Source organism: Pan troglodytes, chromosome 3 (genome assembly GCF_028858775.2).
Source record: "Pan troglodytes isolate AG18354 chromosome 3, NHGRI_mPanTro3-v2.0_pri, whole genome shotgun sequence".
In the NCBI taxonomy this organism is placed as follows: domain Eukaryota; kingdom Metazoa; phylum Chordata; class Mammalia; order Primates; family Hominidae; genus Pan; species Pan troglodytes.
Window position 1 is genome coordinate 170,820,961 of NC_072401.2, and position 19,058 is coordinate 170,840,018.

Sequence of the window (19,058 nt, forward strand, 5' to 3'; positions counted from 1 at the left end):
ATATCTAGCTGGTGTCGAACTTCTGAGCTCAAGCGATCCTCCTGTCTCAGCCTCTCAAAGTGCTGGGATTACAGGCGTGAGCCACTGTGCCTGGACTCTGAGCACCAATTATGTGCTGAATAATGTGCTTGGTGTTAAAGATCTACAAATGCAGAGAAATGATCTCTGCCCTTAAGGAGCTTACAAACAGGCATAAAAATAACCCAGTGCTTTCCATAATTTCTTATGTCTAGCTACTTTTGCTCAACAATATGCTTTTTGAGATTTATCCATATTGCTCCATGAGTCAGTAGTTCTTTCTTTTAAATTGCTGTGTAATATTCTATTGTGTAAATACACTGTAATTTATCTATCCATTCTACTGCTGATTAACATGTGGGTTTTCTTTCCTCCTTTCCTGTCTTCCTTCCTTCCAATAGACAGTGGCTATTAAGAACAATGCTGCTGTGACTAATCTAGTTATGTGTCTTTTGGTGGACATAAGCTCCCATCTGGATATTGGGTACATGTCCAGGAGTAGAACTGCTGGACCATAGGGTTGGATGCTTGGAAAAATTTATGCAGAATCATGTGTATGCAGGTAGACACATCCTGGAGTGGTGTAACAAGCCAACTGGCAAGTAGAAGACCACAGTTCTAGTCCTAGCACAGCCATTACCTAACTTTGGGGCCTTAAGGGAGCCATCTTACCTCTATTGTTCACAGCTTCCTAATCTATAAAGTAAGTTGGAGCCAATGATTTTTAGGTCTCTTTTAGCTCTCCACATGTATAATGCATAATCTCACTTTAAATGGACAAGTTTCATTTTTATTTGATTTCTATTCCTCTAAATAGCCTAGCATATTTTTTCTGCATTTGATTTTTATGCATGGACAGTAATATTTGTTAGCAAGATGCTGTCATACTTTAAAATTACTTGAGATTTCTTCTGAAGCAGCACATATTAGTATTAAAAAACACTGCTCCTTGCTTCCTGTATCAGTTCCAGAGAAAATCATAAAGTTAAGACTATTTGGTAGAGGCATTAAGTAAATCAGGCAGAAACATAAAGCAGCTTTTGCTGTAAGTATAGCAACCTTTGGTAACAATAGGAAACCAAGAATCTGATAGGTTTTAGTAGAATTTTGATAAAATTCATGTATGAATGTTTGAGCTCAGTAGTGTGAGCTTTCTGTGACATTTATCTAACTATGACCTTTAATGTTAGGAGTACACTCATCACCTGCAAAATAAATTTGTATCCTAAAATACCTTCTTCCAAGCATTTGGTAAGGAGCTTTGATAAGACTTAGGTTGGATATAAGGTAAAATTCAGTATACTGGAGATAAAAGCAGGGACTCTATTTATTACTCTTAAAATTCTTATGCCCCTTTTTGGAGAAAAGTCTAAAATGTAGAAAGAATGTGTTTTTGAGAGTTATCAGAAGTATAAATAAATATGAGATGAAATACTGACAAAAATAATATCAATAAAAACAACAAGGCAGCTTAAGAAATATTAAAATAAACTTTTTTGTGTGTATGGTTGCCCACTTCGCTAGAGAGAATATAGCCTTTTTTAAAAGGCGGGACTTACAATATTTTAAAGAGAAAAAATTTTTTAATGAGAACTAAGTTGAATAGTTACTATTTTATAGGAAGCTTTACAGATGAATCAGTCTGTAGCTTCTGAGCACTACAGGATACAAACAGTAGATCTGAGAAGTAATTATTTTAATTCACAACCCACTAGAGCAAGCTTGTCCAACCCACGGTCCTCTACATGTAGCCCAACACAAATTTGTAAACTTTCTTAAAACATTATGAGATTTTTTTTGAGGTTTTGTTTTTTCTTTTCTTTTCTTTTTTTTAAGCTCATCAGCTATCGATAGTGTTAGTGTATTTTATGTGTGGCCCAGGACAATTCTTCTTCCAATGTGATCCAGGGAAGCCAAAAGATTGGACACCCCTGGTATAGAACATTATGAAGTAAAAAGTGAAAGGCCTCAGCCAGTTCCCCACATCTGTCTCTTCCCAACCCACTTCCCAGATGGATTTCCATTTAACAATTTAAAACATATCCTTCATTTTCTATGTAGATGTTGTTATACATGTATCTACTTTATTGATTTTTAACACAAATAAAACCAAGCAATCCATTCTATTCTCTCATGAAACAATATTTCATGAACATCTTTGCATATCAATAGGGACAGGCTGATAGCACGGTATTCCATTTTATAGAGACGTTGCCATTTACTATGTCTTGGCAGGCTCGTACAAGCATATCCATAGGGTAAACTCCTAAAAGTAGAATTTGCTAGATCAAAGTGTAAGTTTAAAAATCATTTTTTGAAGTAACAAGGTGTATTATATTGTTTTAACTTGTATTTCTATTTATTAATGAGATTAAGCATCTATTTTCTTTTTTTAGGATTTGCTTATTTCCATACTCTATCCATATTTCTACTGGATTATTAGTATTTTTCTTATAGACTGATATAAATACTTTTTTTTTTTTTTTTGGAGACAGGGTCTCCCTCTGTCATTGAGGCTGGAGTGCAATGGCACAATCTCAGCTCAGTGCAACCTCTGCCTCCCGGATTCAAGCGATTCTCCTGCCTCAGCCTCCTGAGTAGCAGAGATTATAGGCAAGTGCCACCACGGCCCGGCTAATTTTTGCTTTTTTTTTTTTTTTTTTTTGAGATGGAGTCTCGCTCTGTTGCCCAGGCTGGAGTGCAGTGGCGTGATGTCGGCTCACTGCAAGTTCTGCCTCCCAGGTTCACGCCATTCTCCGGCCTCAGCCTCCTGAATAGCTGGGACTACAGGTGCCTGCCACTAGACCTGGCTAATTTTGTTTTTGTATTTTTTTAGTATAGACAGGGTTTCACCGTGTTAGCCAGGATGATCTCAATCTCCTGAGCTCATGATCCACCTGCCTCGGCCTCCCAAAGTGCTGGGATTACAGGTGTGAGCCACTGCACCTGGCCTTAATTTGCAATTTTTTTAGTAGAGATGGGGTTTCACCATACTGGTCAGGCTGGCCTCAAACTCCTGACCTCAGATGATCTGCCTGCCTCGGCCTCCCACAGTGCTGGCATTACAGGCGTGAGCGATTGCGCCTGGCCATAAATACTCTTTTTATATTATGTAAAGTGCTCTTTAACTTATATGTATATATGTGTGTATATATTTATGTCTATTAAATTAAAAATAATGTTCTAATTTGTTATTTATCAGTTTTTTTCCACTATTGCATCTTGATTTAACATCATGCTTTAAAAACCTTTTCATTCCACAATTGTTTTAAATAAGAAACCTACATTTTTTCCTACTTTTTAAAATGTTTCCTTCTTTTCATTCTTTCTTTTTACATCTCCGTCTGCGAACCATATGCCCATCTGGTTTTGCATAAAGAATAAGGTCGGGAAAGCATTTAGCACTTTGTTTTTCCACATGACTCAGCAGTTGTCCTATCATCATTTAAATAACAGTCCATCTTTTCCTTACTGGTTTGAAATGCCATGTTTTAAATGTAGCACTTCAACATTCCACTGCATCACTAAGTCCAATGTTCCTTCCCCAGATAAGTCAGTCACTTTGAAGAATATCAGGGAATGAATGAAATGCTATGGAATGGAAATTCATGCCCATTTACATCCTCTCAGCAGACATGAAAATATTTTGCCTCACATTATAGTCCTTTGCAAAATGGTCCATAATGGCAATGAGAAACTGGTATTCCCATTTGTCTCCTATTCTTCCCTACAATTTAGGTAATAAGGTTTTTGTTTTTGGATGACCTAAATATAAAAGCAAGCTCAGCCTTCATTTATAATACAAGACTTACCCACAGAAGAGGAATAACTAAGAGACTGAAGGGATTACTCAAGAGTCTTTTAAAATTGATATGAAAGCCTCCCTCAGGTAACAGCTCCATTAAGGTCTCTGTAAATATTTGTTGAATGAATAAAAATGTTTGTCTCTTAGAACTATCAAGGGAAGGAAGTGCTGCCTCTAGCCCAACACTATGCAACTGAAATATAATATAAGCCACATTTGGAATTTAGATTTTTTGGCAGCCACATTTTAAAAGACAGAAAGAAATAGGTAAAACTCATTTTAATAATACATTTTATTTAGCCCAATGTATCTACACTATGATCACTTCAACATGTAATCCATGTAAAAAAGTACTGAGATGGGTACATTCTTTTTTTGTACTATGTCTTTGAAACCCGGTGCGAACGGAGTGCTTCCATCCCACTCAGTTTGGACGAGTCTCGCTGCAAGTTGCTCAACAGCGACATGTGGATCGGATGGCACAGCTCTAGACTCTCCATAGCTCCTGTAGGGAAAGAAGCTGCAACACAGGGTGGCTGTGCTCCCGAGGCTCATTAAGCACAAAGAATTTGCTGAACAGAGAAAAGAAGACTGAAATGACTCCCCTGACCCCCTATGGCCCACATTTCTGAAGCCTCCTGGGTCCTGAAGCAGTGCACTGGCAGCAACTACAAGGGTTACTCATTTAAGCAGTAGGACAGGGAGGAACACGGACTCCTAATACAAGCCTCACTACATCCTGCCAAGGGAAAAGGATTTTCAAAGTTAACTACCTGGCTGCACTAGGTTAGGAAGGTGAAACATCAGTTATGTAGCTCTTCACTTATTTTCATTATCTTCACTTCTGTTGGCCCTAGCTGTTAAAAACAAAATAAACTAGAATTTTCTTGTTCAGGTTCCTGACTTTGAAATGTAAGGTATAAAAAGAGGGTACATGTCATTAAAAGCCTAAAAAGAATTTTAGCTGAGGTAGGTGAAAAAGGGACTGTCAGAGAAAACCACAGGAAAAGCCCTGAACTTCACACCGAAAGGTTTAGGTTAGAGTTAGGTCTTTGTCCTCACTGGTTCAGTAACCTTGGGTGGACCATATAAATTCCATGGTTTTGGTTTCCCTAGCTGTACAAAATGGGAAGGTAACATCAATTTTACACACGCCAGGTAGAAATGGGCATGGGTTAAAGTGCTCTGTAACATGTAAAGCGCTATATGAACATGAGTTATTCTTACTACTCAGAGTCCCAGCTTGCCATTAACTTGCTTTGTTGACTTGGGCAAGTCATTTGACCTTGGGTATGCCTCCCATTTCTCATTTGTAACATGAAGCAAGACTTAATGATCTGTAAAATTTTGTGCCTAGGTAAAGTACAATACCTATTCTCAACCCAAACAAAAATATCCCATTCAAAATATTCAATAGGCAAAGACCTCTGTGTTGGGAATAGGGTCCTCAGGTATTCAGTGACCAGAATCAAACCTAATGGAGCCTTTTACTTACCCAAATGTTTTTTGAGTGACTGTTAAAAGCCAGGCACAGTACTAAATGAGGGAAATAGGGAAACAGAGACACATCTTTTCTGACTCATGATAAAAGAAAACCTAAGAAACAGCACGATGGATTAAGGATAGGAGGCACAAATTTACGTGTCTGCATAGCTTGGGCAGTTGAGGTCAATGAATGAAGAAGGCCAGATAGAGACCAACAGAGAATGGCAGGCACACTATAGTGAACTATGGTCAACTGGGGAGTGTCTGCTTTCTTTCAATGGGCAACTGCTTGGCAGGGTCAACTGATTTTTTTTTTTAAGGAAAGCTTATGTAAAACCTCCTGAGTTTACATCTTAACTAATTTTTAAAAACCACTCTAAGTCAAGCATAAAAGTCATGGGGATCGTACTAGTTGGTGATCTCTGATTTAGGGAAGAAATAATAGAGAAGAAAATAGTAGGGGTAAGAGGAAAAGCAAAAGGCCCTCAGAATCTCAGAACCTACAAGAAGACCTTGCAGTTTCCCAGGCCAACCATCCAACCAACGACCCGGAAATGAAAAAGGCAAAGAGTTTCAGAGAGATTAAGAATAGTGTACTTAACCCAGCAATTCCACTACTGGGTATATACACAAAGGAAAAGAAATCATTTTACTAAAAAGAAACCTGTACTTGTACGTTTATTGCAGCACTATTCACAATAGCAAAGTCACGAAATCAACCTGAGTGTCCATCAACGGTCCACTGGATAAAGAAAATGTGATATATATGCACCAAAGGATATTATGCAGCCATAAAAAAGAAAGAAATAATGTCTTTTGCAGCAACATGGATGGAGTTGGAGGTCATTATCCTAAGTGAAATCACTCAGAAACAGAAAATCAAAAACTGCATTTTCCCACTTATAAGTGGACATAAAGATGGAAATAACAGACACTGAGGATGCCAAAAGTGGGAAGATGAGAGGCAGGTGAAGGCTGAAAATTTACCTATTGGGTACGATGTTCACCATGTGAGTGATAGGTACATTAAAAGCCCAAACCTCACCAATATGCATGTAATACCAATGTAATAAACCAGCACATGTACCCCCGAATCTGTAAAAAAATATATATATTATACATTATATATAATAATGGTCATATCATATATACTATATATAATAATGGTCATATTATATATATTATATATAATAATTATATATACATACATATATAATAATATTGGTCAGGCTGGTCTCGAACTCCTGACCTCGTGATCCACCTGCCTCAGCCTCCCAAAGTGCTGGGATTACAGGTGTGAGCCACCGCCTGGCCTAAAAACTATATAAAATATATAAAATAGTATCTATTCTATATAAAATATATAAAATAGTATCTATTCTATATAAAATATATAAAATAGTATCTATTCTATATAAAATATATAAAATAGTATCTATTCTATATAAAATATATAAAATAGTATCTATTCTATATAAAATATATAAAATAGTATCTATTCTATATAAAATATATAAAATAGTATCTATTCTATATAAAATATATAAAATAGTATCTATTCTATATAAAATATATAAAATATTGTATATTCTATATAAAATATTATATATTCTATATATTCTATATAAAATATTATATATTCTATATATTCTATATAAAATATATATTCTATATATTCTATATAAAATATCATATATTCTATATATTCTATATAAAATATCATATATTCTATATATTCTATATAAAATATTATAAATTCTATATATTCTATATAAAATATTATAAATTCTATATATTATATGTTTTTTATATATATATATATACACACACATATATATATATATTTTTTGAGACCAAGTCTCGCTCTGTAGCCCAGGCTGCAGTGCAGTGGCGCTATCTCGGTTTGCTGCAACCTCTGCCTCCTGGGTTCAAGCAATTCTCCTGCCTCAGCCTCCTGAGTAGCTGGTATTACAGGCGCATGCCACCATGCCCAGCTTATTTTTGTATTTTTAGTAGAGACAGGGTTTCACCATGTTGGTCAGGCTGGTCTCGAACTCCTGAACTTGTGATCCACCTGCCTCAGCCTCCCAAAGTGCTGGGATTACAGGTGTGAGCCACCACCCGGCCTAAAAAATATATTTTTAAAAAAGAATAGTGGTAGATGTTATTGAGAGGACAAAATGACAAAAACAAGAGCTAAGAAAAGTCAGTTCGTAGCAAACAGGAGGAAAATTTCAGAGACTGGAGTGACCAGAGGCTAACACTAACTGCAGGGAGTAAGAAAGCAGAGGCAGAGAGCAGGGGTAAGCGATTCTCTTGAGAAGTTTAGCAGAAGTAAGAAAAAAGGTAGAATCATAATTTGAGGGGAGTGTAGTCAAGGAATAGGCTTTTGGGGAGAGTAAAAAGCTGATCATTTTCCTATATTAAAGGATAGCCAGGGGAAAGGGAATAACTGACATGCAAAACAGTAAAGATATAATAGATGTGACCAAGTTCCTGGAGGATGAAAGGCCTGGGCAGAGAAGACAGCAACCGCAAAGGAAGAAAAACCCTTCCCAACTGTGAACAGTGAATGTGCATACAAATTTAAAAGTTCAACCCTGAAAATTAAGTATAAAGAGGTACAAATACCTATTACTTTTGGAGCAACAGATGTACAGTCTATTCATGGTGCTGGGGAGAGAGACCAATGGATAATTTTTAAATTGGTCTCAGTTCACTTCACTGTGTTTACTGGATCTGACAATACATGAAGTTTTATATATATGTTTCTATTACATATTTGTTCACTGAATGCACACCATAAATCAGAAATGTCTGTTAGCCAAAAGTATCATTCCAATGACAAATTTTATTTTCTACAACCTGATTACCAGATGTAGGGATACTATAAAAGAAATATACATGTATCTTAGGAGGTTATGAACATGGAATTGTCATTAATTCTAAGTGAAAATTTGTCAATGTGAAATGACACACTGACAGAAATTCCACAGTGATGTGTAATCAGCTAATAAATCAGTGAACAAGTATTTTCCCCTACCCTGGATACTTAAAGCACGTGTGGATGTGCATGGGGGCAGGGTGGGGGAATGGTGATCGCCAAGAAAGAATCTGGCACAGAAAGAGAATACTGTACCAAGGATATTGACCATCAGGACTTTGCACGTTTGTTTGAGATCTTCCTTCCTCTAAACATACAGAGGAATTTTCGCCCCACAAATATGTGAAGCCTAATAGGTACATTATCACTAAACTTTATTTTAAAAAGCAATGTTGTTTTATAACACTTAGGAAAAATACTTTCCTAAAACATTCCATTTCATTCTAGAGAAGCCTGTTCCCCATTGATGTAATAAAGATGCTCCTGTTCAAGTCATTTATATGCCACACATGCACACACATGCTGGACCAGTATAGAATATTCATTCAGTCTTTTTTACACGATATAAGACATGACTTAACATTTGATTAATTAAAATGAATCTATTCTGCTTATTAAAGCTTTAGTTACTGGAAAAATTTAGTGTGTATATAGCAATAATAAAATATTTAAATAATAAAAATAAAAAGTTGAAAAGACATTAAAATATCATGGTTTTAATTAGTTTGTGATTTTTCTCATAAAAAAGGCAACCTCAGATATTTAAAATTGTTGAGTAGTGACTCATTTCTGAAAATTAACCTTTTAGGTGTGAGAAAATGAAATGTTTCATAATTTGTTATGAAACATTAAAATGCCCTATACACTTTTTAAGCAAAGTTGGATAATAATAGTGATTCTGCCCAACCATTAGGAATGCTAGTTATTGAATGTGCTCTGAGACTAGGGCAGGGCAGAAGTCTAGGGAAGCGATGAACTGCAGAGTGGAGGCCACGATTCCTTTCTCGATTCCTGGCTCTGTGTCCCCCTGAGCAAGACATTTGTCTACAAAATGGTAAAAATAATTAAATTATAGGTTAGCTACTAGAGTGTTTGTTAGACAGTCATAAAAACTGATGTTTAGTAGTACTACAATTATATGGAGAGAGGCAAAATCATGTGTGTAATATCATTAAAGCATAAGGAAAAAGAATGGAAGGATATTTACCAAAATTATACGCGATGAGACTTAGGATTATTCATTTCCTTTCCAAACGTTCTGGAACATGATTATATTGTAGAAATAAAATCATTAAAAATATCCTTTACATAAGATATGGCTCTAAGAAACACAGGAAAATAATAAATCATCAACAAACCTAATTATACACTTAGCATGTTCCAGGCAAGTAAGAATGGTACAAACGGGGTACTGTAGAAGTTCAAAGCAAGGAGAGGGGTTTTTTTTTTGGTTCTGTTTCATAGAATTTGTTTTCTTGCATACGAAAATTAGGGAAGAAAGGCTTCATGAGGAATGATAGTATTTATTTGGACCTTGAAGGTGAGCTTTCTATACAGACAAAGAAATATCCCTGATGAGCTGTAAAGAGAGCAATTCCAGGGTATGTTTTCCAGGAATTATCAGTAAACTTAGCTAGGGCCCTGGGTACATGTAGCAAAATATGGCCAGGTTAAAGAACTTGGCGATTCTTTAGGGAGTCATTGTGGACCTTAGATACCATTTGGTGATTAGCCTAGACCTCTGATTAAGGCTATGCAGGAAATCTGCGTTTTTATGTTCTATGAAACTACCTAGAGTACTGGAAACTGTCCATTCGTGAAGTGGGAACTCCATAAACATTAACCGATCTTTACAATCTCAGCTCTCTCAATGTTTTCCTGATGGAAAGCAAAAAGAAACTCTTAAATTAGAAAGAAGCCTCTGAATAATAGATGGAGCATAAACTACCCTAAATCCTTACCTAAACAACTCCTTTTTAGATTGAGTCTTTAGCCATATTTATTAAACAGCTGTTCCTGGAGCTCAGAGGAGACCTGCTTTTGCCTTTAGAACTTCAGGAGCCAGTGCTCGTTTTTCCTTTTCCTTCTATTGTTCTGGCAGAAGGAAAAGCAATAATTACTTGTATCAAGTGGATAGCATTCAGAAGATATGAAAACCTACACCATGGGACATAGTCTACAGTGCTTAAAAAAAAAAAAGCTACTCAAAGGCAGATCCAATGTATTCAGTCAGAATTACAGATGAAAGTATGGTGCTAAGCAACGAGTAATTCTCCCTTACTGACTTCTCAACAATGTCTTTAAATTTCACTTACAAAAATTTATTTACTTCAGGTTTGAAAGGGAAATTTGGATGCTAAGCAACACAGTAATTCCCTCTTCCCAACTTACCCACAATCTCCCTAAATTTCTTTTATAAACATTGATTTAACTTTTTAATTTTTAAAGGAAAATAATACATCTAAAGGAAAAAATATATCCAAAAGTATAAATGACGCTATCTTTTTATATAGTTCAATCAACTCTTTGATTATTAGATCAAAGGTTATTATTGTGCCCCTCTGCTATCATTATTCTCAAGAGGAAAGGCTTTTAGTTAAAAAATAAAGTTAGCATTGTTATTCTTAGCTCCTCCAGGGGTCACCTTGGCAACTTCAAACTATGTACCTACACTTCTACTTCTTATTCTTTGGAACACAGACATTACCTTCCAATTCTCTCATTCCCTAGAAGAGGAAGCTAGCACCCCTACCTTTAAGGCCACTTGTGCTCCCTGAGCCCTTTGATTTCCCATTGTTAAGGCTGATAACACACTCTATCCATAGCCAGAGAAATGTCTCCCATGATTTGTCTATGGTTGATTCTAGAAGTTGAATACAACTAATTACTCCAAATTGTACACTTTAAATATGTGTAGTTTATTGTATGTAACTTACGTCAATAAACTTATTTTAAAAGTGAGGATCCTTGACAATAAGTCTGTCCTACCTCAGCTCAAAGTAAGTCAAAGGAGAAATTACAAATAGGTGAAAATTCATCTCAGAAAGAATCAGTGAGTCTTTTCTTCTTAACATTTTATTTTTTAAATTGACAAATAAATTTGTATATCTTTATCATGTATAAGATGATGTTTTAAAATATGTATACATTGTGGAATGGCTAAATTGAGCTAATTAACATATGTATTACCTCACATAGGTATCATTTTTTGTGGTGAGAACACTTAAAAATCCACTCTCAGCATTTTTCAAGAATACAATAATATACCGTTATTAACTATAGTCGCCCTATAGAACTCTTGAACTTACTCCTCCTACATAACTAAAATTTTATATCCTTTGACCTACACTACCCCCAGGGGGGTCTTCTCTACAAAGCTGGCCCTCTACATGCATCTTAGGGCCTCATGTCCGACGAATGGAGGACTGACTGCAGTACGCCATTTTATGTGAGGGACTTGAGCATCCGCAGATTTGGAAACTGTGAGGAATCTGAAACCAACGCCCTGTGGATACTGAGGGACAACTGTATTCAAGAAATAAATAACCAGTAGAGACTACAAGATCTAAGCCATAGAGTATTGCTACCATTAATTTGGGAAAATTCTAAACTAGGTACAATCAAATAGCCTAATTTTTAAAAAAACAGGAAAAAATCTTGCATTAAGGTCACATAGACCAGCTGGTCTGAAGAATGTAACATCCTGACGTAACACCAAGATAAACCAATGATAAGATATACACATAGGCAGTGAATGATGGGAGAATTAGCTGAAAAATGTAGAAGTTGACAAAATCTACAAACATGTTTGTTTTGAGTTTAGAACCTTTCATTATAAAAGTTCATAGGTTTCTCATTCATTCAACCAATATTTATTGAAAGCCTACTACAGGCGCTGTGCAAAGACCCTGCGGAACCGGCCCTTGGGAGTTTGAATTCTAATGGGGAAATGGAGGGTGAGGGGTCAGCTACTAACCACATCAACAAATAACTGGAAATACTCACAGAGAGAAAAAAGGGTTAATAATTTCTAGGGATAATAATAACAATGGTGATAATAATCACAGCCATCACTGACATTGCTCTTGCTGGTACCAGGCACTTTTCTAAAGTATCACTGGAACTTATTATTTTACAAATGAAGAGCCAGGCCCAAAGTCACTTAGATAATTAGTAGTAGAGTCAAGATTGGAATCCTGGCCATCTGGCTCCAGAGTCCAAGCTTTCTCCCACTATGGCACCAGTATGTGTTTGGGGTACAACAAGTGAAGAGGAGGCACTCCCTTAGATGAGATGAGAGAAAGTCTGTCAGAGGAAGTGACAGCTGACACGAGATCTAAACAAATGAGAAATGTAGCCCTTGTTTCTAGCAGTAACTACTGAGTAAGAATAGTTGTCTATGAGGCCACTCCAACTTCAGGCCTTCTGCACATTACCTTTTATCATCTGTAGCAGAGGAGCAAGTTGCTAAATAACTTTTTTGGTGTTGAAAAACTGAGTGGGCGATATTTCAAACAAATGACTAGGAATCAAAATAAAATGAGAAACTTAATAAAAATTTATAGTTCACCGTAAGCCTACAATACACAATTATGTTTGGGAAGCATCCAAAATTCCATATTCAGCACTTATTTCATTCATATTTTTTGCTTGCTTAAGAATCATGTCATCCAAACTTGAATGAATGAGTCAGCTCCAAATTAATAGGGTTAAAAATCTTTCCTTCTATTTTACAGAAAACTAGTGTTTTTGAACAAAGAAGCAGATTAAAAATCTGTTTTTTTAAAACTGTATTCAGTCCTTAAAAAATATACCTTTTATATCATGGCATGGTGTCTTCAAGAACTGCTTTTAACCTTTACTATTTTCCAGCTTACACAAGTGAAGAAAGGGCCTGTCTAAATTGAATAGAACCCATAACCTCTAAGGCTCAACCAAAGAGAGGTCTGAAAGAATCTCCGGAGGGAAAGGGTGAATGTGATCAAAGCAAGAGAACCCTTACCCTTATCTTAAGAGCTCAACAAGGACTCCAAGGCAAAGAATCCAGGGCCATTTATATAGCCATTCTTTCCCCTACTCACTTCTCCCAACCAGACTCTCCTCCATTCAAGCCTTGAAAAATTTTGTGTTCTACTTTAATAAGCAAAGTGTTTTGCATTATTAAAAGGAGATGTGGCTGGGTGCGGTGGCTCACGCTTGTAATCCCAGCACTTTGGGAGGCAGAGGCAGGCAGATCACCTAAGGTCAGGAGTTCGAGACCAGCCTGACCAACATGGTGAAACCCCGTCTCTACTAAAAACACAAAATTAGCCGGGCGTGGTGGTGCATGTCTGTAATCCCAGCTACTTGGGAGGCTGACGCAAGAGAATTGCTTGAACCCGGAAGGCAGAGGTTGTAGTGAGCCAAGATCGTGCCATTGCACTCCAGCATGCGCAACAAGAGCGAAACTCTATCTCAAAAAATAAAAAAGGAGATTTGTTTGCAAGTCACTGTACCACCATCGCTATTTTATCACCTTACTCCAGTGCACATGGAGATCACAGTCCACAGTCACAGGATGTTGAGGAAGAAAAGGATAGTTGAGGACAGGAAGGGAGGGCAAACTATTCCAGTAGCATTTCTCACCACCTCAATCCTCTCTTTACCCACCTCCAGTGCTCAGCTCCTTACAGTTTACCTTCCCTCCTAATTCCACAGCTCCACATCTGAACCTCTGACCCAGAGATTCTACTCCAGGTCCACAATCCTACCCCAAGGCCCATCCCGTGCAGACTTTCTGCCATAGGCGAGTTCCTTGGGCATATCGATTACCTAAGTCGGCCAGCAGGAGTTGAGGGGGAGTTTCAGCTTCTCTCATTACACATGGTAGTTAGGTTCTTTTATTTGATTATTACCATGCTCTGGTACCCTCTACGTGATAGTCTAATCTGAGCTCTAAACCACTATGCATAAGACATAGTGGTGTCAGACCCTTGGAGATACATCATCTCATTCAATCTTCTCAAAACTTCTAGGAGATAACAGTTTTTGGCAGGACTGTCCAAAACAAGCAAAATACCTAACACTGATGGAAACTTAAATGTCTATTTATAAGATATAAGAGAATTATTTACCAATTTTTGTGATGCAGCCTGTTTTTATACTGGGATTGTCTGGCCCCTGAAGTGGGGCAAATATGAATAGGTTTACAGAGCTAGAGAAAGACCATTACTTAAGAAAAAGCCCCAGTTTTTATTCCTATAGTTTGCTTTACCACAGCTAAGAATGCCCTGTAAGACAATCGACATTACTGAAATAGTTGAATTTCAGCAGGTTGCGATTGAAGTCTGCCTCCACTTTATTCCCCTAAGGGCTAAACCAGGTGTCACTAATCCCTAGATTCTCTGCTCCCTACCAGGAAGTTCAATCTGATGGCTTGACATCAAAGAAATGTTCATAGGCTCCTAAAGATAGACAACTTGTTTACCACATCTCAAATGGCAAGATTCTGGTTCAAGTGAGGAAAATGCTCATTTGAAAGAAAAGAAGCAGAATGAAAATACTTTCTACTTGGGCAGAAGTTTATCTTTCCAACTTAAGTCAGAGTAAATAATCCTGATGAGTCAAGTGACTTGAGGTGACTCTGGATTTGCCATGGGTGGATCTTTTATGCCTATCTGCACAATTCTATACTCGCCCAATAACAAAAATATAGTAATCCCTTTTCATGCATCACACACCAAGTATCAGCATGTAATATTGATAATACCTAAAAAGTAAAGACAGGCTTTCATTACTAATCCTGTGCTTACCCATGCTCTTCAGTGTAACTATTCAAATGCTTGGAAGTGCTTGTAGTTTTCCATTACCCACAGTTAGAATATATACATAATGTACAGGAAGGACTGCCTGTGAGTTAAGGGTTGTTTGGTTTTTTTCTGTTGTTTGCTTTCAAAGGAGGAAAAAAATATTTCAATAAACAGGAACATCTGAAGAGTATGGATAAAATTCAAGACTCATACATGGTTTGAATTACTTTCCCATGGATATACAGTAGTCAAATTGATTTTTTATGAAAACGTTGGCAATCTCACTCTCCATGGAGGAAATTGAGTGCTGGCTACAATGATACAGTTTGTCATTTTAGTTTTCAAGATCATGCCAAAACAAATGCCTCAGATAAAAAGACTGCAAAATAAGTGACAGTGGTTTTTCAGTTTTACATGCTTAAGATATGTGCTTTGATATTTTAAACAACCGGATTACTTTCAATTTCCCAAATAATCTTGTGCTCTCTCTTACTTTTTGGCTTTTGAACATGCTGGTCTCCCTGTCTGGATGTCCTGCCATAAAATACACCTTTTCCATGTCTCTTGGTTAACCCTTATTTATCCATCACACAGATATCTACTAAGACCTCACTTCTTACCAGAAGCCTTCCATGGCCTCAACTAACCTTGAATGGTTGTCTGGGCCACGCTTCATTCTTTGAAAATGCCTTCGATTTTATTTTCAGCAAGAAATTCTTATTCCCAAAGGACATTTAGTTTATGATATATGATGTAATGAAAATCTACTATGAATTGTAACTCCTTTATGTTCAGCTTGTAGTATTCTTTAAAGTAATACAACTATGTGACTACACATACTCTCTAAAAAGACTTTACTATGTCAAGCTTGGCCACAAGCTTTCCAAGCAAAGCTGATTTAAAAAGGGAAAGGGGGCTAAGTAGTTGCTGGGATGGGATGGAGGAAGATTCATTGACTTATTTAACAAATGTTTATTGAAGCCCTACTTTGCAAATCACTATTCTGGTTCTGCTGATGCAGCAAGTAACCAAAGAAGTAAGTAAAAAATAAACAAATAAACTTTTCTCCATCTTACTTAAGAACTTTATCAACTTTCTACTCCCACCAAAGCCAGCAAATGGAATAAACAGGAAATAGTGTAGGTGACTGACAATAAGCATACAGTGACATTTAACAAGACATAGGAATGCTTTTAGCAGGGAGAAAAAGTAAACAGTTTCAAGTATCTCATTGTCTTCAATAATTGTTGGATAGGATGGAGGAATTCTTCCTGATCTGTCCAGTGATCTGTAACAGGGCATTCCTGGTGCTTTTTGTTGTGAGGACTTCTTAATACTCAAATTGCATAATCAAGATTTATTTAGTAAGCTGAATATTAACACAGTTCAAGTTTCTACAGATTAATTTACCTCAACATATGAAATTGGAAATATTCCTATTTTGTCTGCCAGCATTCCTTCAGCCCAGTTTTCATCCACTCTTCGGATCACAGTCAGAACATCATCCTGAAGAAACAGCAAATCATTAATCTACCTGATCATTAAGCTGTACCATTAAGCTTGTCGTTTAATTTTCCTTTTCAATAAAGAGACTCATGTTTTAAAGAGTACATGAATAAAAATGCTATGACATATCTTTAGTACATGGATTAAAAGTTTTCATGAATTAAACGGTAGCTACCAGCCCACCTGGTGTCCTTTCCAACTGTTACAAAGCTATGAACTCCTATGCAAGGGAGCTGGCTGCTAACTCTTAAGATCTACAAATTGCAACCTCAAATGATACCTACCCTAGCCTCCTGAGTTTCTGTTTTAGATTGATTCTCAGATGCTCCTCATTTTCTGAAAATAAACCAAATGCCTACTCAAATGTACATCCTACCGCTTTTCTCCACAAAAATCACAATATTCTGCTTAAAACTCCAAACCATTTTATCAATTCGGCAGATATATTCCTGTATGCTTTTAGGCAAAGAATTTTACATATAAAATATGAAAGTAATGACATTTCATTTGGTTATTCATAATTCAGTACTTTAAAATCCCTGAGTGGTGCATACACCCTTTAAAGTGGCTTAGAAATAAATTCGGACTCTAAATATGAAAATGATACCACATAGAGCATCAACCAAGATAATCTTTCATATAAGAAGTCTGTGCATAAAATTACCTTCCTTGTGACTTAAAGACTGCTTCTAGGCATTTTCAGAAGCATAGTGAGTAGTTCACACAAACCTTGTATTTTTTTGCATATATATATATATTTTTTGCATATATATATTTCTATGTATCTGGGTACAGAGGTAGAGCTAGCAAACAGAAAACAAGCGCATTCTACCTTTACCTTTGCAAATGGAAGGCAATCTTTGTCTGCTTCCTTGTCTTTCACTTCAAAGTCATAAAGTGCTTTGCACTGAGGTGGGGGCTGAGGTAACGGTTTAATAATCTGCACAAAGTTGGTGGGGAAAAAGCCATGGATTCCATTGACTTCCCCATGGTACCAATTTTCATCCACTTGTCTTCGCAAAATGATGATGTCACCTTTGCTGAATTTAAGGTCTCCAGGCTCTTTTCCTTCGTAGTTGTATAATGCTTTGGCACATGGTAACTGAGGTATACCCTTTAAAAAAAAAGAGGGACGAATTTTAATAAAATAATGGTCCTAAAATGTCTCTGAAAATACAACTGCGTTGTCATTGTTTTAAAGTCAAGGTCAAATCCACACTGTAACCCTTGAAGAAAATCTCACACAAAAACAATATATATGTGTTACCAATAAATAGAAAACACAAAACAATTGTCCATAGTGACATAAGAACAGTACGACACCCATGCACCAGCCATGATTTAGGCTTCTATTCTTAAGTTTAACTTGGTGGGTGTTTTGCCTTGTTTCTTTGAGGTTATCAGTATATGAAAGCATGACTGCCAGGTCTGCCTCTCAAGAACTCATAAAAAACAAGCTTAACTTCCTACATTAACTACTTTATTCATCAGGATAAATGATAAACACTGAGGAGAAATGATAGATACTGAGGGGAAAAATTTAAACCAAATTTATTAATTTACTAAACCGCTTTTAAGCTTGGTTGATAAAAATCAGAGTTCGGCTTTTAGGCAAATCTCTTCCTGATATTGCTTTTAATGTGGGCAGTAGGTCTTACTCTTTCATGAGCTCAACGAGTATTTAATGAGGGTCTACTCCTGGATACAGCAGTGAGTGAACAGTCACAGTACCTGCCATCCCCAAGTTTATAATCTGTAAGTGTATAGACACGTGGTCTTTTACAGCCTAAGATCATTCAACTTTGCTCTTTCCTGGAAGAGAGCACATTGTTAGGCTGATAAGCTAAGAGATGAGGAATTTAATGTTCCTGCATTGCATTACTGTTTTAAATGACAAGTTTAAAATTGTGTACATAAACCCCAGTGCAATTTAATCATCAACTGATTAATATGATACTTTTCAACGGCATTGGGGGTGCCCAATCTTGAGCATCAGTTGTCACTTTAAGATCTTTGGCCTCTCTGAGCGCTGTTGCGTATCGTTGATTCAGGAGATAAGTGGCAAATCCAACATGTCTATAATAATTCCCTGAACAAGATTACAGGGCTCCTGCTTTTGGAGTCTTTATTTATTTATTCACTCTTCCAGAAAACATTTATCAAGCTTTTACTTTTTTTTTCTTTTTTTTTTTTAAGACGGAGTCTTGCTCTGTTGCCCAGGCTGGAGTGCAGTGGTGCAATCTCGGCTCACTGCAACCTCTGCCTCCCGGGTTGAGTGATTTTAACGCTTCAGCCTCCCAAGTAGCTGGGATTGCAGGCAAGCACCACTATGCCTGGCTCATTTTTGTATTTTTAAGTAGAGATGGGGTCTCGCCATGTTGGCCAGGCTGGTCTCAAACTCCTGACCTCAAATGATCCACCCACCTTGGCCTCCCAAAGTGCTGGGATTATAGGCATGAGCCATCGCACCCAGCGCAAGCTTTTACTTTTTACCACGCAATGTGCAAGTGCTGATGACTTAAAGAAGAATAAGACAGTTCTTTTCTTAAAGGATATTAGTAATAACTACAAT

The 19,058-nt window shown here is 36.8% G+C and overlaps 1 protein-coding gene across 4 annotated transcripts in view; it reads right to left on the bottom strand.

The window, feature by feature from the left end:
• SH3RF1 (SH3 domain containing ring finger 1) overlaps positions 1 to 19,058 on the bottom strand; it is a 177,069-nt gene that overhangs the window by 44,975 nt on the left and 113,036 nt on the right. For all 4 annotated transcript variants that reach the window (XR_001717276.4, XM_517530.8, XM_016952499.4 and 1 more), the window contains exons 3-4: positions 17,325 to 17,600; positions 16,391 to 16,486 (exon numbers count right to left, since the gene is read on the bottom strand). Coding sequence is in view for 3 of the 4 variants with exons in the window: in XM_517530.8 (XP_517530.2) it covers positions 16,391 to 16,486; positions 17,325 to 17,600 (372 nt within the window). In the remaining variant the exon portion in view is untranslated. The remainder of the gene's footprint in view (positions 1 to 16,390; positions 16,487 to 17,324; positions 17,601 to 19,058) is intronic.